A 22,567-nucleotide genomic window follows, 5' to 3' on the forward strand; every position below is an offset into this window, starting at 1 on the left:
AAGTACTCGCTAGAGCAAATGGGAGAAAATATGAAAAGGAAAAAGCATTTGAAATATAGTTTATATATATAAAATATATGTGTATATTTTATATAGTCTCTCTATATATAGTCAATTAGTAAGTTGATGAAATAAATTTTCTAAGAATGAAGAAAACTTAGAGCTTGTCACTTATTAGAAAATACCTAAATTATAGCACAAACTCAATATATCATGGACTTTTGACAGTAAATGATGTAGGTTTAAATTGAGACTCAGAAGTATTTTACATTGATTAAGGAGTGAAAATGTTATTAATGAGATTTGTTTGGTGAGAGAAACGTTAGAGAAACTTTTATAGTAGGTCAAACAAGATAAAAGTATATGCATTAATTTTCTGTTTGGATATTATCTTAGTTTATTTTTCTGTTGCTATGAGAAAATGTCCTGACAAAAGTCAGTTAAGGATGAAAAGGTTTATTCTGGACCACTGCTCAAGGGTACAGTCTTGCATGGATCATCCATAGTCAGAGAGCAGACACCATTGAGTGAATGTGCTTAGCTCATTTTCACCTTTTAGGTAGTACAGATCCCATTCTAGCTAATGGTGCTGCCCACAGTGAGCAGGTTCTCTCACCTCAGTTAACCTAATCTAGGTAACAGAGGGACAGCATGGTCCAGATATGCCCAAGGCCTATCTCTTAGAGGATTCTAGTTCCTATTAAGTTGACAATTGAGATTAACTATCTCAATCAAGAATTTTGTTCAATTTAGGTTTCCCCAATGTTCTCAAGAAAGTTTTAGCAAACTCTATCATTTCCATTTTTAAGAATATTTTATACAAAGTACCAATAAGAAAAAAATTGAGTCTGTCTTTTATTTTATTAACATTGCTTAGTTAAATGGATCCATTGTACAATATTTATTAATTTGATAGTTATACCCACTAATACTAACACTTCCTTATGAACATTTCCATTCAGGGGGACATAAGTCATCTATTTGTATCTGGTCTTGTAACTCTCACAGATAATATTGTGAAAAAATTTACTTTTTCTGAAGAATATGCTTATTTTTCTTGTGTTGGACTCCATATTCTAAAGCTAGTATTTTTACTGAGAATGTTTATTACACCATTCAATACACAAGTCTCCCCTTTTATAACTTCTATTTTCTATGTGCATTTAACATTGCTTATTTTCCTTAGTCATCTCAATTTAATAGTTAAAAATATGTACACGTGTCATTTTTTTTTTGCTCAGGTTTGTGACATTTTAGGAAGACAAGTAATTTACAAAAAACATGTATCTTTAATAAATAGTAAGTAGGCAATCTTCCCCTTTACATCTTTCTCTAATTCTTTCTTTCTGAAGTATTCATACAATATTTTCATAAGAGATTAAGCATTGACTAGAGGAAAACATCAGTTTTAAAGTATTTATCATATATATCAGTATAACCAGACTTTATGTATGACCAGTTTAATTGACCCACAAGCCTGCAATTGATTGTAGGCTTTGGAGTAATATCACTATATTAAGGGTTATTTGAGGGTTAATATTATAACAGGGCAAGATAGTGCAGAGGTTCTGTCATTTTGTATTCTTGCTGAGGTCATTTCAGGTTTAATTAGAATATGATCTCCTTGATGGAGAATCTCAAGGAAAATAATTCAACCCTATTCTAGGAACCTGAGGTAAAGATGCACTGGCTAACTGACTGTGGCTTCTGTTAAACAGCCTGCTTGTGCAAACTTTCACCACCAGCTAACTGCTTATCTTAGCTTCTGTTAAACTGCTTGCTTGAGCAAAACCTCTCCCTGTAGCTGCAGCTACAGAGCAAGGTATCAGCAAGATATCAGGATGTAGCTTTTGTCTTTAAAAGTTCCTTGCTGTAAATGCTCAGGGCTATACTTAAGTCTTGAATACTTGAGTGTAGTCCCAGCTGATTGGAATAAGTCTTGCTTTTTTTTTTTTTTTTTTTTACACATTTAAGCAGTCTTTTTCTTTTTTCATTTTATAATTTAATTTAATTTCACATATCAGCCATGGAGCCACGGATTCCCCTGTCCTCCCTCCTCCTGCCCTCCCCTCCCCCTAACCCACCCCCCATTCCCATCTCCTCCAGGGCTAGGACTCCCCTGGGGATTCAGCTCAGCCTGGTAGATTCAGTGGAGGCAGGTCCAGTGCCCTCCTCCCTTCACCCAGGCTGAGCAAAGACTTTCAATTGGCTATAAACTGTGTTTCAGTCGGCCTCTCTGGTGGACTCTCCTTAACAATATGTGTTGTTCCAAAGAGATGTATTCAAATTTCACCTTCCATTCCTCCCTCCCTCCCTTGCTCCTTCCCTCCTTCCTGCCTCTTTCTCTTCTTTCCCTGCTCCCTTCTTCCTTCTTTCCTTCAGCCCTCCCTCACTTCTTCCCTGGATTCCTTACCCCTCTCTTTTGTTTTATTTTTTCTGGCTCTCTATCTATCTTTATCTATCTCCAAACAATGTCGAAGAAAGCCAAGGCCATTATTTTGTACTGACAGTAAAATTTTACTCTCAAAGAAATAAATCAGCATGGTTTGTCAGAGATGAGACATAATGTGAAATGTTATCAAGCAAAATTTGGGTCTTTTAAACTTTTCTGCTTGATTTAACAATCAATTCTTCAAATTCTGACATGAAGTTAAGGGAAACAGAGAACAAAATGACAGAAGGGTATGAGCAAAACCAATACACTGGCTGTAAATAATAAGACTTTGAAAAGCCATGGAAACAATTGTATCTGCATATTTTTTTTTAATTCTCTCCAGTGATTTCCCATGTGAGTGACAGCTACACCATAGGGGAACCACACATAGTCACAAAATAAGGAGCAGAATCTCTCCTGGCCTTGTCAGGACTTTCCCGTGAGATGCCAGTCTAAAGGAACATAAAATGCCATAGACTGTCTGCATTCTGGAAGCAAGTGTGTAGATTTCTTTCTATTTAGGAAACCAAGGTGTCAATTCAACATTTGTATTTCAGTTTTAAATGAATACATTATCTTTTTTTTATTCTAAGTTCCATCCTCTGCTATGATGTGGGCAGTTTATTTCTTACTTCCATAAGATTTCTTATGTCTTAAAGATTTACTTCTATAAGATTCTGTACATCCATAAGATGAAGAGTCATATCAGATACTATTCCATGGGTAAAATGAAGCATTTGAGAAAATGGTTAAGAAAGTAAACTAGTTGCCTTTGTGGACAGGCAACTATTCATGAATATTTACAAATATCCATGGCAGAGAGAGGCAGATACCACTGAAGTTCACTCTCACACACCATCCAGTAGTGACTGAATTTGATAAGGAGAAAACATATCAAAATTGAAGTGGGTATCACTTTAAAGACATAATGTTTGGGATCAGAATTTTTTTATAGTAATTTAATTTTGTTTCAAAACACATCTTTTGGAAGATTTAAGAATTACAGATTTTTCAATAAATCCTCTCAAATGTAGTATTTTTCAGGGTGATAATTCAGGATATTGGCATTATATTACATTAATATATTTGTTCTACCTTTGCTTTAGGGAAAATTAAATTTGTACTGCTATTTAGATTTGGCAAATAAAGTAACTGATACTATGAAAAATGTTTAATTGTTCGATTTAGTATTAAGTTAGGATTATACTTTTAGGGAAGAACCTGTGACTCATGGACCATAAATATCATGGAGCCAAGGATAATTAAACCGCATCCAAAAGCATAACCTGCCATAAAACATGACCAGTTTTTTGTTTTTATGTGTTTAGTGTGTGTGTGTGTGTGTGTGTGTGTGTGTGTGTGTGTGTAATCTAAAAGAAAAACAACCAAAACATTTCAATATGGCTATTAAGCTTGAACTTTATAGATAACAGTTTTGTGTTTCAATGCCAAAAAGTTGCACATGGGATGACAGTTCATCTAGGAAACTGCACACATCTTGAGTTCCACCCCAAGAACCCATGTGATAAAGCTGACTATCCCTATGGCTTTGTGAATAAAGGTTTTGATGTATAAACTTGAAGACCAGATTCTGATCCCAGAACTCATGTGAGAAACAGGTAGGTACTGTAGTGTCAGCACTAGGCCAAGCTGGCTAGCTAGTCTAGCCAGAACTGATGAACTCCTAGTTCACTGAGAGATCCTGATTCAATAAATAAAGAGAAAAGTGCTTAGGGAAGACACATGATATCAACTTCAGGGCCACGCATGTGCACCTAAACACATCCACTCATACACATATGAACACACACACACACACACACACACACACACACACACACACACACTAAGGTATAAATAAACAAAGAGCTGGCTGCAAGTAGCACAGGCCTAGAATCTCAGCACCATGGAGGCAGACAGGAGAACCAACTGTCTATCTGAAGCAGTAAGGCCAAGGTCCAGTGGGAGAACTGATCTCAAAAATAAGGTAGAGAGCCACATAAAAAGTTACCAATGTCAACCTCTGGCCCCTACTTATAAATATATCTCATTTCAAAGTTTGGACACAATGGACAGCATGAGCTTTTGGAAGCATGATTATATTTTATGCATGTTGTTATGTCATGTAGATAAAGCTTAGGATTTTTAAATTTCCATTATTAACACTTTGCGATGTTTTCCAGCATGCCTTAGAAATACCAGGTATATAAAGTCCAATTTTCATGAGTCATCTCCAACCACAGAAATCAATAGGGAGAGGTCAAATCAAAGCACCCATAAGCCATGCATATGGCATGGTTACAGGAATATCTTCAAACATCAGTTTTCATCTGTACCTAGAAATGATCACCAAAAACTAGAGCAGCAGAATTTGCTGAGGAGGACACAGGACGAATCAGAGAACAGAGCCACACAGAACCTATGTAAAAAAAGTGGAGGCACAAATATTAGATAGATGAACTACACTCTGAAGAGTCCTCCTGCAGAGGCGTGTCCATACTGGAGACGAAATAGGAAGTGTGAGATGAAAAAAGGCCAGATTACTAGTTACATAAGACCCAGATCCCAAATAGCTAGCATGGTTAAGGAGACTGGCGTTAGACCCCTTGTCAGCAGCACTTAAAGGAAGAAAAGAATGAAAAGGCTGTTGGAGTCCCAGGCCAATACAAATGAAAGGTAACACCCTAATTGCTATTACCTACCAATGCTGTCCTTCAAGCATTGTGGCTATCAAAGAACGGTGTGTTTTACTTGTCACCTCTCTATTGCTATGATAAAACACCATGACCAAGGCAACTTATAGAAGGGGTAGTTTATTCAGGCTCATGGTTCCAGAGGGATAAGAGTTCATCATGGTGGGGGAAGAAACAGACATGACAGCTGGAGTGGCAAGCTTACGTCTTAAACCCACACGCACAAAGCAGAGAGACTGAAATAGAAAAGACCTGAGTCTTCCAAAGCTCAACCTTATATTACATACTCTATCCAGCATGTCCATACCCCTGAATTTTATCTAACCAGTACCACCAACCGGAGACTAAATATTCATATACATGAGGCTATGGTGGACATTTATCATTCAAATCACAGCCCCGAGGAAGAAGAAAGTGTTCTGAAAACACTTTGCAAGAATAAGTTTAATTTAGTAAGTTATGCTGGGGAAACTGAGGAGATCCATGTGAATACTGATTATATTTTATTAGGAATTTAAGACAAAAACAAAAGTGAAAAATATAAAAATGTTCCATAACTGACAGATTAGAAAATAATGTCAAAAAAGGGGCAGGGTGGGGAGAAAAATAAACCAGACTACATTTGGGTGACTTGTTGGCAAGATATAGGAGTCTAATGCTATAATCCAAGTCAATAAGGTATAGGAGTCTAATGATATAATCCAAACTAATAAGTCAAATAGCTGACTACTAAAGATGTTTAGCAACAAGATGACAACCTCAAAGAAAGAAATATATTATTAACTAAAAGTTTATGGTGGGAAGGACCGAAAATGATCTTCTTGCTCAAAGTAAGGAATCAAAATTGATTGTGTGATGAGGATGAAGAAAGAACCAAATCTATAAATGCAACAAACTATGTTTGTTGTGGGATGTGGGATGGTCTGTATGTCAAATTACTCTGATTTGTCAATAAATATAACACTGATTGGCCAGTGGCTAGGCAGGAAGTATAGGCAGGACTAACAGAGAGGAGAAAAGAAAGAACAGGAAGGCAGAAGGAGTCACTGCCAGCCGCCGCCATGACAAGCAGCATGTGAAGATGTGGGTAAGCCACGAGCCACGTGGCAAGGTATAGATTTATGGAAATGGATTAATTTAAGCTGTAAAAACAGTTAGCAAGAAGCCTGCCATGGCCATACAGTTTGTTAGCAATATAAGTCTCTATATTTACTTGGTAGGGTCTGAGCGGCTGTAGGACTGGTGGGTGACAGAGATTTGTCCTGACTGTGGGCAAGGCAGGAAAACTCTAGCTACAATGTAAGTGCAGATATATGGCATCTCATAAATTATTTTATAAAGACAACCATTAGAAAAGTAAAAATGTTAACAAATATAAACAGACATATATGTATACTGAAACAACCAAACACTAACACAATAAAATGGAATAGAACAACACAGAATGCTATCACTATGAAAAACAATCAATTTATCAATAAACATGCATTCCCACAAAACTATAATCAAATAAAAGGGAAGGATAACATCTTAATAAGTATCAAAAAACAAGCACCATATGGATGGAATAGTACAACTAAAATAAAACTTAAAATTTAGTTTAAAGTGCAGCAACAAAAGAGAAGAAGATCAATGTGTCCTAAATTAAGGTACAGGAGGTTGAGTTGGAAAAATCATTAAATGGAGCAAACAAAATATCCCCTAACAGTGTGAACTACCTTATTTTACCAACATCAACATATTTGTATGATGTATTTATTAGTTCTTTTTAAAACCTCTTTTATCTGTTTATTGGTCCATTATTTTGAGCTAACTGAGATAAACTATTTTTTTAATTTATAAGCTAATACCTTATCAAGCAATACAAATTCTTTGTTTACCTCTACGAAGTGTTATTTCTAATACCTAACATTTGAAAACAACTTAAGTGTTTTTCAGATTAAGGAACTGATAGGTGGAACACACCTTTAGTCTCAGTGCTATGGAAGCAGATGCAGTCAGTTTGGGGCCATCCTAGACTATATACTGAATTCAATGGCCATCCAGAACTACATAGTATGACCCTTTAAAAAAAAAAGGCATTGGTAAAATACATCATGGCATACCTGAGACATATGACTGTTGTTATTTTAACTCTTTTCACGGGAGGGGAAGCTGCCATCTAGCTCCCAAATAAATCACACACGAGGCTTATTACTACTTATGAATGCCTGGCCTTAGCTTGGTTTAGTTTCTAGCCAGCTTTCCTTAACTTAAATTATACCATCTATCTTTTGCCTCTGGACTTTTCCCTGTTCTCTTATTTCTGTATATCTTACTCTTATTTCATAGCTTGCTGTGTGGCTAGCTGGGTGGCTAGCCCCTGGAGTCTTCCTCCTTCTCTGGCTCCTAGATCTTAGATCTCCAATGCCTCTTCCCAAATTTCTGCTTCTATTTATACTATCTGCCTTCCAGCCACGCCTACTCTTTCTCCTGCCTTGCTATTGGCCAATTCTTTATTAGTCCACTAGATATTTTAGACAGGCACAGTAATAGAGGTTCACAGATTTAAACAAATGCAACATAAACAACAGTAACACACCTTTAAATAATATTCTACTACATAGGACTGTCAAAGTAGATGATAAATTCTGTAGAGGGTCAAAGGGTAACATCAGCTATGGCTATCTGATAGAAAATAGTAATATTTCCTATTTGAGAACTGACTCATGCAAATGACTACAGCAGCAGCAAAATATCAGGACTTTATGGACATGTGGCCTTGTACTTACGGTTTACAGATTTGACTGGTAATATTGGGTTTACCCTCTCTGGGGAGGCAGCATTGTCTTCATCTGTCACATACTCAAAATTAATGATGAACATCATAGCCACGCCCTCTTGGTTCTTCACTGGGATTATGTGAGTGTTACAAATGAAAGTAGAACCTATGGAGAGGGAAAAAATGAATGTTAGATCAAAAATATACCTTCTATGTGAACTACGAGTGATAATAAAATTGAAATACGTTCCTATAAAAATTCATCTTAAATGACCACTGACATTCAATAAAATAATTTAATTTTTACATAATTTATTGCTTTTATATTTACTTTATATATGCACATAAAGAGTTTAGTTTGTAATTCAGGTACTGTATTGTGGAAAAACACCATATCAAATCCTATTAGCTTTTACCAATAACTTTAATAGTTAGTATAGGAAAATATTTTTAAGATTCTAGAAAACACTATCATCCATGTCCTATGTATTTGTATTAAATCTATGTCTACGGAAAATATACTTTTGTAAAGAGTGAAGAGATATTTGTTTTATATCATCATGATTTTGGAATTAAAAGTTATATCCTTTTTCTTAATTTCTTGGACATAGTAAATTACTGCCTTTCTTACATGTGCTGCAATAAATGAGAAAAACACACAGCATCCAAATGACAATGCTTTTATTTTGTTTTAATTTGTTAGGAAATGGGAAAATATCTATATTATCATATTTTTTTCTGTATTGCCATTATCCACATCTGTTGATCGAAAAAACACAATCTTTGCCATTCATGCTCTATGAGTTGAGAAGCTGAATTTCTTTAAACTACTTGCCTTCTGTCTGATTCCTTGAAGCTGACAACTGGTAATCCTTAAACAGTTCCCTTCCACCCTTATCTTCTGAATATTTGTTCTATTCAGTCAAAGTGAGAGTAATCTCATAAGCTATGGGTTTGTTTCGGTCAATTGTAAATGCAAAAACTTCAGAAAGCTATCTTGATTTCTTAGATGATAATTTGTATTAAGATTATTCTCATTTTTAAAGATTAGTTGATATCATCTTGAGGAGAATTATGTTTCAGTGACAGAACAGGAAGGGGTGTATGAAGGTAAGGTTGACAAGAGATTTGGGTGAACTGTGAGAAAATGAAGGACATCTGGACACGAGGAACAAAGGTGTGGGCAGATAGCAGAAGGTTTGAACCAAGAGCCCCAGAATCTTTAAGAACAAAGGATGCTGCCATTCAAAGTGGCATTGCTAATTCTATTACGAGCAAAACAAGTATTGAATTAAGCCCTTTTCTTCCTGCAGCATCCTATATCATGGCTCATGCTACCAGAGCTGAGAACAGAAGTTGTTTCTGATACTATTATAGATGGAGGATGTAGAGCTTTGGGGGAATAAGCCTGGACTGCTATTTGCCATATGTTAAATTGTTCCAATTTTTCTAATTTCTACAGAACTGAGTTACAAATACCCCTTTAGAGCACATATTCTTTGTATCCTAGAGATACTGAAGTATTAGTTGTAATTTAGACTTCTAAATACTGATAGCCTTCCAAATTTGAAATGAAATAGATCCTAACATATATATATATATATCACACACACATATATATATACATATATATGTATATATATATTATATAATGGTAACCCACACTTCACAGATGCTAAAAAGTATGCTTTAAAAATGATTTCCTGCACCTCCAGTCTTCAGCTGAATCTTCAATTCATCTAATAAAATAGTTAGCTAGAGCACTTGTCAAAGTTTCCATGGTAACAAACAGGCCAACTTTAGTAAACACAAAATAAGCAATTTAAGAGTGCTCCATTAGAACTAAATATAGAAGTGCCATGGGCCAGGCATCACAATGCACACTGGTTAAACAGAGTCTGAAGAGATGTGAGAAATAGTCATTATGTACTTTTCTAATGAATCAAAATACATATTGATTTTACCATTTAAAATGACATTTCCTACATCATCTAGAATATAATTGTGAATTCATAGATTTGTTATTCAGCAGTTTCAAATCTTTCAGCATTTGAGGTTCACTACTGATTGTGAAGCAGAAATGTAAAATAGATCTTTGAGAAATCAATAAATAAAAGATGCAAGAAATCAATAAATAAAAGATCTAATAGGCTTGCAATAGAACAGAGTTGTTTTGCATTGGCTAATAAAAGGAAAATCATGCCCTTCCATACAATTGCTTGAAATTTACTGTTGAGTACTGAAAAGCATCTAATTATTGTGCTCCAGGAAAACAGTTCAGTGCATGTCTATCAGCTCCACACCCCATTGCATATGTATAATTAATATGAGATTTATTGCTTACTACTATCCCTTCCTGCATGCTTCCATTCAGTAATATATCCTTTTTACAGTCAACTCAAGACTTACACTTACACGCTTTCCAGTTTTGGTTTTGGGGGTTTGACATATCTATCAATCTTGTGTAGCCTCTGGAAGGCACACAGTGAAAGGAGAGACAGACTATAGAGGAGGAGCGTATATGGAATGCATTTTAGCTTGCATAATTCTAAAACCTCCAAGCACTGTTGAGTTACTGCTTCTGTAAAGCAACATTTCTGTCAGAGTCATCATTCTGTGATTGTTAATACTTTTTCCTGAATGAAATGGTAGAAGCAAAAGGAACAGAAACATAATCCATGAAGCACTACTTTAACAAAGAAGAAAAAAATTACTTATTCAATGATATTTAAATAGCATTAAATCAAGAAAAATTTAAATCTTGTTAAATTGCATCATGTATTCAAATGAAATTAATAGTGCTTGTTAAGAGGCAGAATATTTACAATAACATTATCCTTTATTTATATAGTTATGCATGCAATTATGCTGCACTAATACTAGTTAGACTTGAGTTCATTTCCATATTTTGTTTCCTGAGTGAAAATCTTTCCAAAGTGGAAAAGGCTATTTAGGAGAAACAGCACTCATTTTAATAAATTTTTCAGAGTTTAAAACTTTAAACTCTTGCTATTAGTCAAGAAAAACACAGTAATTTGAATAATATAACAATTACCTCTTTACTCATAAATCAGTGGCTTACACTCAGCTGTATTGTGAAATGAAATGAAATGAAGTGAAAGGCCATGATTTTTTTCTACATGAACATCTTTGAATGTAGTTTAAAGGTGTGTGTGTGCTACCATTTTCTGGCCTTTGTGTCTATCTAGTGGCTGTTCTGTCCTCTGACCCCAGATAAGTTTATTAGGATGCACAATATATTGGGGGACACAACATATCACCACAGTGTACTATTTCTTAAACTGAGACAGAGTAGGGGAGGAAGTAGTCTTGAAGATTGTGCGTATTCATAGGTTTTTGAATATGGTAACTCTTAAATTGTTTGTTAGATATCTAAGTAAGATAAACACAAGGAGTTACAGTTAAGTTTAGTTTAGGTATTGGTCCAAGCCAAAATTATGAATTTGGAAGTAATTGGAGTAGTTATGTATAGAGAAAGTTTGTACCTTATTCCAGAGGCACTTCAGAGTCAAAGGGGGGATGAACAAGACCTTGCAAAGATCATGGAGGGACACACAGTGAAATGGGAGGGCAATCAAGATTGTGGGTTGTGGTGGTATTGTGTCCCCCAAAATATTGTGCACGCTAACAAACTTATCTGGGGTCAGAGAAGAGAACAGCTACAATATTAAACATAGAGGATAGGCAGTGGTAGCACATGCCTTTAATCCTAGCATTCCAGAGGCAGAAATCCCTCTGGATCTCTGTGTGTCCAAGGATACAGCCAAGCATGGTGACTCACGCCTTTAATCCCAAGGAGTGATGGCAGAAAGCAGAAAAATATATAAGGCATGAGGACCAGAAACTAGAAGCTTATGCCTGGTTAAGCTTTTAGGCTTTTGAGCAGTTCAGCTGAGAGGCATCCAGTCTAAAGAAACAGGATCAGCTGAGGAACTGGCGAGGTGAGATAGCTGTGGCTTGTTCTGCTTCTCCGATCTTCCAGCATTCACCCCAATATCTGGCTCCAGGTTTGATTTTATTAATGACTGTTAAGATTCATGCTACAGTGGGTCATCAGGGTGTCAGAGCCAGAAAGACTCCCAAAGGAGGGATCCATGAGCTCTTACTAATAGGCATGATGAGATGCTAGCAAACATATAGCCCTCCCTGTAAGAAATAACTCATAGGACTGTGGCCATAAAACTGCTTGGATACATCAAGAGTGAATGGAAGTACAGGAGGTACACCTGACAATATAAGATTCTCTTGAACTGTATGAACTACTAACAGTTCTTTCACAGCTCAGTCACTAGAAAAGACATTAGAGGTATATATATATTTTTTTTTTTTGCTAGAGACATTGTGGTGTATTTCTACACTTCAACAAGGTACATTGAACTATTTTCAAATAACTCTATCCAATTGTGTTTGCATTAAGGCATTTTATCACCTGAGCTCAAGAAAGGTCCAAGTCTATTTCAAGACATGTTTCTTAGCTTTGCTTTGTTCAGTGTTTACTGATTTCCTCTGCACAAAGCACCTGTACAAAACACGAGAGGCCCTATTGTTGAAGAGGGCTAGCTCTGCATCTGGAATGTCTGTCTCTGAGTCTCCCTTCCACTCTTTATTTTCAGAGTAACCCTCTAGCTATGATAAATGGCTTGGCTCAGCTCACACTTCACCGATCTGTATCCTGTAAATAAATTTTATTTTCTAAACTTGTTCTTGGAATCAAATAAATTAATACCCGTGCAGCAAAGTATCAGGGTAGAATTCTTTATACCATGTGAATATGATGATATAATAGATTAAGTCTATTCTCATTTCATTTCTATTGCTATGGTAAACAGCATGACCCAAAATGACTTGGGAATGAAAGATTTTATTTTAGCTTACACTTGCATGTCACAGTCCATCATTGAGGGAAGCCAGGGAATAATTTAAGCAGGAACAAGGAGCAGGGACTGAATAAAGCAGTGACCCTGAAGGAATGCTGTTTACTGGCTTGCTTCCAGACTCCTTTTCAACTACCTCCTTACACAACACAGCACATGCTGTCCAATGATCACACCCTGCCTCGAGGGGCCTGGGCCCTTCTTCCTTAATTAGCAGCAAGGATAATGTCCTACAGTCATACCCATAGGGTACTGTGGAGGAGGCAATTCTTTAACTGAGTTCCTTATTCCTAGGGGTTTGTGGCAAGTACTAACCAGTACTCAAGCGCTATGATGAGACTAATCTCCAATGCCACAGATTTACAAAGCAACAAAACTGCTATTCCATGGACATAAAGCAACCTGGAGATGGGGAAGAGAGTGATAGAAAAGGATTGAGGAAGAGATTTCTTTGGGGAAAGATGGCTGTGAGCTTCCCTTCATTCAATCGCAGACTCTTTGCATCTAAGGTCCTCTACAAAACAAACTTTTGTGAGTCGAGATCCTTGAAATGTACTCCCTAATGAAATGTACTTCTTAAAATTGAGGTAGAGGACAGGTGTTTCAAAGATAATGACATGCACAGTAGGTAGGTTATGGGCATGGGACCCCAAATCTGCAGTTGTAGAGTACAAAGATTTACAATCTCTTCTTCCACAGAGCCAGGCATGCCATGGCTGAGTTACTGGGACAGGACAGGGGTCTGTCTGGGTGATGGCCACTCACCTGGACCTATGCATTGCACTAAGAACTTCATGGAGCTGGGAATGAGGGGACTCCAGAGGAAGAGGCAGGAGGGAAATACCCTGATCATAAGGACCATCTGAATTGTGAAGAAAACACACAGGAAAAGGAAGCTAAACGGAGGTAAAGTCAACATATCCTCTGATGAGCCCATCCATCTGTCCGGGAGAGGCAGTGTCACCTCTGAACATCTGCTAATCCCACAGAAGGCCAACAAACCAGCCAAGTGAAGACGGCTGTGCTCCACAACCTTTCTTTCCTCTCACTTTACACCCCAAGAGGAGCAAATAGAAACCAGCTGATTGGGAGTCAGGGAAGTGTAGATAGTCAAGGCATGCTGATTGCTTAATGCAGGTCAGAGTTTGAGGCTTTAGATCTGTTTTTACAAGAAAAAGTCAGCAGAAGTCCAATGGCTGCAAATGATTTATAAAAGGATGCACCTGCCAAATCACCATCGAAATAGCAGTCAATTATCCCCCGTGAGTAAAGTTCACGGGATGGTGACAAACAAAAGAAGAAGCATTTTCATCACAGTGCGAGCTTTACAGTATACGGTAGTTTCTGTGCACACATAGAACGCTTAGAGAAATATTTGGCATAAAGCAAAATTCAGTAACGTGAGCTATTATATTTGCCTATTGTTGCTGCATCTTCAGAGGGCAAGTGTGATGGCTATTCTTAGTTGTCAACTTGAGTACATCTGAAACTAACTAAAACCCAAGTGTCTGGGTCCAACTGTGAGGGAATTTTCTGAAGTCATTTGAAGTGGGAATATCCATCTTTAATCTAAGTCTCTCCTTCTCATGGCAGATGATGTAAAGGACATTGAACGATGCTCGTGTTCTTTGCCTGCTTACCCTGGCGGGTCCATCCCTTCACTAGACTTCTTCTTTGCGATTCTGGCACGTACTGAAGACCAGCTGAGACATCCAGTCTGAAAGAACTGAACAACTACCGGATTACTGGATTCTTGGACTTTCAATTGGTAGACAGTCATTGGTAGACTATCTGGACTACAGTCTGTTAGCCATTCTAATATATCTAATTAGGTTATATAACTAATTAATAATATATATACTCAATAATACACACACACACACACACACACACACACACACACACACACACACACACCTTTTTGCTCCTCTAGAGAACCCTGACTAATACAGCAAGGTAACCCCTCAGATTCTGTATGCATTTTCCTCTAATCTTTTACCATCCTTAGAGGCAGAACCACAATGTTTATCTTTGAGACACCAAAAAGAGAATATTCTTTTCTGAACTAATCAATTTAGCAAATACTTGGGAGCTTTCATTCCTTTTTCTCTAGTAGACTGAAAGGCCTTTGAAGTTTAAAAAAAATGTCATTAAAGGCTGGCTCTAGAATAAAAATAAAACACAGCAATCTCTAGGGAAGGAAAAAGCTTCATCTAAGAGGCAGTGCTGTTAATTTTGAATAGAAAGACATGTTAGAAAATCAAAGGGGAGTGCTGATTCCATCGAAGAAGAAAGTTACTGGTCACTAATGACTGATGGTAGATTTAGGCAAAAAAAAAAATGTGAAAAACAAATGAAATTGGCACTTGGCTTTCGGTATGTAATAGTCATTTTATTTCTTTCTTACAGTAACTCTTCAGTGTTTCACTGCTCTCTCCTAGCCCCAAAGGTGAAAGAGTAGAAGCTTTTATGTATCAAAAAGGACACCTGTGAAAATCACTAATTTTTCACTGAAGTGAGAATGACATAATTGATTACCACTTTCAGAGGAATTTTTAAAAAAGGATAATAGTGACAGCAACCTAATAGACAGCTCCGTGTAACCTCCATAAGAAGAAATATTTTGGTTTTGTAGTCAAAACATTTTAGACATCTCCAAATCCATTTTGGACTGTCTCCTAATATCAACATCACCACTGGCCAAGTTGAGATCCAAAGGAAAGGGTCATGTGTTGAAGAATTGGAACAGAATTAGAATAAAATACAGCTTGGAGAGTTTATGTAGCATCATTTGGCCCTGTACTTATCAATAGATTGTTCATTCCTGTTTATGGTCTATTCCAGAATTCCTTAACATCTGAAGAATAATAGAGCAGTGCAGTGTCCTACCTTATAGGGTGAACACCCCCAGACACCCCATATGCCTCAGCACATCATGGGATTGCCATACATATTTGCTGAGTTGATAACTTGTTCCTTTTTGTTCTTCCTGATGGTGAGATAGTCCACATAAACCTGTCCACAGGAGAGGACTCATGAGTGGAACAGAGGAGCGTTTGCGACCAGAGTGGGCAGTAACCTGTAGCTTTAAGAAGTTAGGATTAGAGGTCCAAGAGACATGAGGTATCTGTTTCTGAATCTGCTACATTATTGAGATTCTCTATTTTCTTGCTTCTTTCTCTGTGGAGTTAGAAGCATACCATATGAAAACAAAGAAAACAAAGTGTGAGAAATATGGGTAGGAGAAAGTTGCAGCTTCTTAGTCAGTGGGGAAGGCCTTACTGAAGAAAGTGCATCTCAGTAAAGAAGTAAGGAAATAAGTGAGCTATAAAGCGCCTTAAGAAAACTCAGAGAAAGGTCAACAATACATATAGAGGCTCTACTGTGGACTGAAATGTGCCCCTTTAGAATCCACATGCTGTATGGAGTCCATCATGTGACCTTATTGGGAGATAGTCATTTCAAGGAGTAAAATAAGGTTATAAGTGGAATTCTAATTCAGTGAACTTCTCCCTTACAAGTATGGAGAGAGCCAGGGGTGCCTCTTGCATAGGAGATTATCAGAGTACATAATGGAGAGTAACCATTTCCAACCCCAAACTGCCAGCCTTTCCAACAGTCAGGCAGAAGATCCTGTTATGTAAGTGCAGATCTGTGCTGTTTTGTTTCAGCAGCACGTATAGAAGAGCCTCAACCCAGGAATCCCGGGAGGTGGACAGCGGGGCTGAAACAGAGTAAGCTGGTGTGCATTGTAACGACTTGGGCTGATAGTGTGAACCCACTGTGTGAATTGAGAGGGAAAATAGCGGCTCTGGAATATTAGTGCAATAAAGACATGGCTGTGTGAAGTTTTTGACATAATGCATTTTAATCACAGTTACCTCCTCTTTCTATTTTCACGTCTTCTTTGTATTTTTCTTCTGGTGACCCTGTGAGCATAACTAAGGTTGCTTACAGAAGCAGGAAGGGGTAAAGGGCTATCATGCTTATTAACCCTACACTGGACTAACTGCATGCCAAAATACATTTTATTATGTGGAAAAGATGAATGAGGGTCGTGGGAGATCCTGTCATGGTGTTTTGGGAATTTAGTCTGTTGGTGTTAAGGATGTAACAAGTTGTTCTGAGAACAGGAGTACCTTATGAAGAAATATTTCACTGTACAGAGAACTTAAACATGGACTGCTCTAGCTATTAGTGATGCCACAGAGAAAACGTAAGTTCGAAGATGTAGGAGCTATATATTTGATTAAAGAGACAGAGGTACATTTAGAAAGACCATTAAATAACTCTTACCCAACATCATATCAACAAAAATAAATGAAGCAGTCAGTTCAAGTGAGCACATACAGTCTGTTTGGTCTGATGGATTGGGTCTAACTTGACTGCTGTGGGAGGTATGAAGCTATCAGTAACCAGTGGCCATTTTTCTTATTTTCCCAATCACCTTGCTAACTTTAAAGGACCATGCTGAAAACAAACAGGAGGAACTCACATACGGTAATAGAAAATGCTTTATCCAGATGCATTATAAATAAAAATGTACCCAAGAAGTCAGTGTATCTAATGATAACTTTAAGAAAAGGTCCTTAACATAATAAATACATTAATTCCCCAACATAATTAAATGAGTGCAATCATGAACAAATTTAGATAGTCTGTTTCCCTAGTGGAGTAACAAGGAACTATAATTGTCCTTTCAGATTTTACTAGATAAATATTACTTATTAATTGTCTGCCAGCTTTAAAAAATGGAAAATTAGTCTATTTTATACAAACTTGGTTATGGCATTCATGTTCTGCTATGTGATAATACTAGTGTCTCACGTATCAAAATCAGTAATTTGAGTTTAATTATGTCTGATTTAAGTAATTTTAAATACTCAAAATGACAAGGTTATACTATCCTTGACATTGTAGCTCTATATACACATAGAACTACCATTTATCTGACCCTTGTCATTTAACAAGGAATCTTACATAGGCTTCTTAATAAATGTCTGCAAGAATTATGTTTCTCATCTGTAAAGTGGGCAAAGGAAGAATCAGAGGGCCAGGCACAGTGTTATTGGTAAGACAAAATGAGAAAACACATTCAAAGCACTTAGCAAGGAGTTGGTATACAAGAAGTAAGATATAAAGGAATGCTATAGCCATTAACTGACATGGAAAAGTAATTTTATCAGTTGAAAATAGTAGATAAGCATCTGCCAAAGGTTCACTCATGCCTTGGAGACAGATGCAAACTCATCGATTCTAGCTCCTTAGCTTTGGCTGAGCAGGTGAATCAGAGAACTCTTAGAACGAGGGTCATGGCTTCGTAGAAGATGGACTTTCCATCAGCGAATGTCCAAGGCAAATCTCTTTCACTTTGTAGAGGTGAGACCCTGGTTTAGTTCTTCAGATTTATCCTGCCTTTGTAAATTGTCCCCTAATGCACACAGTATATTAGGTGGCTACAAGAACATACTTTAGAATGTTTGATGTGCTATAGCAATGTGTGAATTATTTTGCATTTCGAGGAACACTTTGGTTAACACTTGAAAGCACATTTTAGGTAGGATGGTCATGTTAACCTCTAATATATATTGCATATCAGACACTGTTCTGATGGATTTGCAAGCTTTCATATCATTACAGGTGCGAGAAAACTTACTAATACATAATGCTGTCATTTACCACTATCCCACAGACATGAAGGCAGCTATGCATATAGTTTTCTTCTCTTGTGATCCTGGGACACTTTGTCAATTATGAAAATTTGGACAAAATTCTATTCTTCTGAGTTCTTTGTGATGGCAAGACTCTGAATTTTGTGATTTTCAAATCAGGTATATACAAAAATATTTTTTTTCTTTTATAATAGTTTGATGAAAATTAAACCCTTTCATTTCTTTTCTCAGGCTTCTATGTTTCTACACTGTCCTTGGCTTAGAGAGATTCCTAGCCTTTGTTACTTGGAAGACAGGTTCTGCCTTGGACCTTTTAGTAATAATTATGCTCTTCTCTGATACTGTATCCTTCCATATATTACCACCACAAATATGATTGCTGTTTTCTGAATGTGTTCCATGTAACATTCTTTTTTTATGAAAAAAGTTTCCGACAGAGAAGTGTTTCACATAAGTAACAGAATCAAAGGTTTGATCTCTGACATGGCTTGGTATTGGGTAGTGATATCTATAGAACTGGAACATTCTCTTTTGTAATAGAATTTATGAAACCTGGAAGGAGAAGGAAGGCTTGTAAGACCCAGGAAATAAAACTCACAATTTAAGGAAGTTCCTAAAAATTACAAGGTTTACAAGATTCCTCCTCCCCAAGGATATGGTAGTTGTAAATACTAGGAGAATGGTTGCCTGTGAGTCCTGCTCCTGTGGGGAGCTTCAGGGATGCAGATTTCATGAGTTTTCACCCAAGCTCTGGTGGGATTTCCAGTGATGCAGCTTGAGTCATCACATTTCTCTAAGCATCTCCTCACTCCTACACTTTTATGTAACCCCAGTAAACTTTCTGGCTTGCTAAGCTAGACTACGTGGAATCTTTTTTTCTGTTCTGTCACTGGTGTCCTGTCTGGGGTGAATGGATGTTTACTCACATCTCTTCAGAAAGAGTCAGACATCACCTGGTTCATTCTTTCTCCTGCATCTGTGTCTTCCAAAGATTGAAAGGTGGAGACAATTCTAAGAAGAGATTTCTGCAACAAACCTATAGAAAATACCCTTCTATAGCAGATGCTTAACCCTTCTTAAGTAGATGCTTTCATTATTAGTATTAGAAATTTAGAAGTTTACAAGTTTAGATATATTCCAAGCAAGAAAACCTTCTTTGTACAATGCAACATCTTCCCCCTCCTCCCCCCCCTCTCTCCTTCTCTCTACAGTTTTGTGAAATGTTGCAGCTTTATTTCTGTGCATTACAAATACTGGCCCAGGACTTCAGCTGGGCCAGCTTGAGCTACATCCTTAGGTCTCAAATTCTATTTTAGATAAATTTGTAGTTAAAATCTAGCGGTCCTCAATGTTCTTGGAAACATCAAATTGTGTCATGCTCTCTCTTTTACATACAGCCTTTGGTAGGGAAGGAAGTAAATGTCATTAGGTACTTATAGAAGAGGAACGATCTATAGGGAACAAAATACTGGGCCAGGAAAGAGTGGAAGATGCCAAATGCTGTGCACCTGTTCGATGTATTTTGCTTGGTAATAATTCTTGTCTAAGCTCTCAGAAATCCAGTTAAACCATATTGTCACATTAGATCATGTATATAGCATCAGTGAATTTCTCCTAAGCTTGTTTTAAGTTGAAAGGTAATTGTTAAATACAATACTGTACAGTTTTTCACTCCCTAGACCCAATTTGTACCTCATTGCAGAGATCAAGTTTTATCACAGAAAAGCACTAATTCAAGAATCCAATACATTAGATGTTCCATGAGCTAACCGTAAAATATGTAAATAAATATATTTCATTGTGTTTAATCAGACATCATTTCTCCCTCTTTTTTGGAACTGGGTATATGGGAATTTATAATTGCTTGTTGAATATCACTCCTAGCCACTGATACATTTTCCACCAAGATTTATGTTCAAGTATTAGGCTCTCTTTAATAACCAACTTCCAAATTTGATTATTGAAAAAGTTCAGTTATATCTATTAGTGATCAGTCACAGATAAGTGACTTGATCATTGAAATTACAAGACCATAATCTTACATTTTATCTTATTGATAGTTAAGATAATCTTTTAAGATGAACTATTAATATTGCCACTTACTTTGACTTCATTTCATTTGGAGGTTTTATACATGGACGGTATGGCAGAGGATACAAGTGTGAGAACAAGCTGGGACTGATGTTCAATGCTATTTTCATTCTTCTGCAAAGCCAAGCCTATATTTATGACTAGAAAATTTGGGACATGTTTGTGATGAATTTTTTTAAAAAAAATATGCTTTTATTTTTCTATTTAAGTAAATGTTTCTGTATTTAATTAAAATTGCTTTCTACAAAGAACATTCCTCTTGCTATCCTTCAAATACCTAAACCAGGCTCATCCTGTCAAACTGTCATTTGCTCAATCAAGTCATTAACACTGAGCTGACTGAGACTATAAGCAAATTATATGTGCACAGGATATGGTCAAAACACAATGAAGATCCAGGGGCCATGCACCCACTGTGTATATATGATTGCCAATTGATCTTACATATGGTTGTATATGTGGCAAGCTCTGTCCACTGAGTCTTTGTGATTATTGAAAGGCTATTGATTTTTTTAGTTTTTTTGCATTTGTGTTTTGTTCTTTTGTGTTTGCAACATTAGAATAGGGACCAAAGCAACAAAATACTATTAGTATCCCTTAGAATGTGTAAATGTACATTTAATGTTGCCAAATTTATCAGGGACACATGTGCAAGGTACCTACAGTATATTAAGTGTTGCTTCACAAGTTGGAAGTGCTCCAAACATGATCAAAAACATGGGTTTAGGACTGAGGATATGGTTAGTGATATGCATTTGCCTAAAAATAGAAGTGCCTTTTTAAAAAGGCCTCTATTCTTAGGAGTATCTGAGGAGAGGCATGTAATTCTTCTTAGAGATATGGGAGGTCCGCACAGGAAGCATCATTCAGGCTGCATCTTAAATGATGATAATAGGAAGAATTTTGGAGGAGAGGTATTTCTGGCTGAGGAAAAAGCATAAGCAATGAAGAAATACTATGATCTGGGACATAGTGCATGGTTTGTATGCATGAGGTTAGAGATTTCACAATCCTTCTGTTTCCTTTATCTTTCACAGATCTATAGTGGTCCAGCTTAGGCAGAATTCCATTTTCCTGCTACCTGGGAGGAGAAAGGCACTTTCTATCTGGAGAGTATCCCATTTTGTTTTTATCCATTTGGTTCTATAGTGGCAACAATTCCAGGCAGCTAATTTAATTAACCCATGCCTGGTATTTCTCATCTTGATGATGGCTACTTTTGTCAAGCAATTGCTCCCTGCTGGTTACACAAACTTTTTTTTAAACACAGCACATGGAATCTTCATAAGAACCTTAATCAACTCTATACAACAAATCTCATCATTGCAAAGAATTTCAGATGCAAGGATGATTAGAAACTCCCCTGAAACACAGTTCTTCTGGGGAGAGTCCAGATTTTATCAGAAGATATGACTCACACTGAGGTATTTCACAGCACACAGGGTCCCCTTACCAACTCCTCATTGGTGATGGGTGTTACCTATGTCTCTCAAGGCTCAGTATTTCCCTGTAGCTCTGTTCCAGCAGACATCTTTATGATTCTCTTCTTTAACCCTTCCAGCAAAAGGGCATATTTGCAAATAGCAAACACATCACAGACAAGCTCAGGCCTCATCTGAGTGTTCCCAGAAATGGGTGAAGACCATACTTGGATTATCAAGTTCCTTAGGTATTTTAGGAACAAATGTAATAAAAAGAAATTTTAATGATTATTTTATTTTGTACCTTAGCCTTCTCATGTCTTCAAATAAACCAATAAAATATCCTACCCTGCCTAAGCCCAGTAAGTTAGAATCTAAGCTTTCTGTTATCATGCTCACACTGGTTTTACAGAATAGTAGCAGGAACATAAATACATTGGAGGAAATTGTGGTTGTAGAGTCCTTTCCTATTATGGGTGTTCTGCATGACTAACCTTGTTGGGGAGCACCCCATGCCCCTCAGGCTTTGACACCAGGCTTTGGGGCATGTGGCTGCTACAGATGTTCTCTGCTCCCTAAGGATGCATGAAGCATGTGCCT

At 37.0% G+C, this 22,567-nt stretch overlaps 1 protein-coding gene across 5 annotated transcripts in view; it reads right to left on the bottom strand.

Annotated features, from left to right (window-relative positions):
• Kcnh7 (potassium voltage-gated channel subfamily H member 7) overlaps positions 1 to 22,567 on the bottom strand; it is a 446,991-nt gene that overhangs the window by 144,777 nt on the left and 279,647 nt on the right. For all 5 annotated transcript variants that reach the window (XM_028864467.2, XM_028864506.2, XM_028864388.2 and 2 more), the window contains exon 3: positions 7,899 to 8,054. In XM_028864467.2, coding sequence (XP_028720300.1) covers positions 7,899 to 8,054 — 156 coding nt within the window. The remainder of the gene's footprint in view (positions 1 to 7,898; positions 8,055 to 22,567) is intronic.

This window comes from Peromyscus leucopus, chromosome 4, assembly GCF_004664715.2.
Source record: "Peromyscus leucopus breed LL Stock chromosome 4, UCI_PerLeu_2.1, whole genome shotgun sequence".
NCBI lineage: Eukaryota > Metazoa > Chordata > Mammalia > Rodentia > Cricetidae > Peromyscus > Peromyscus leucopus.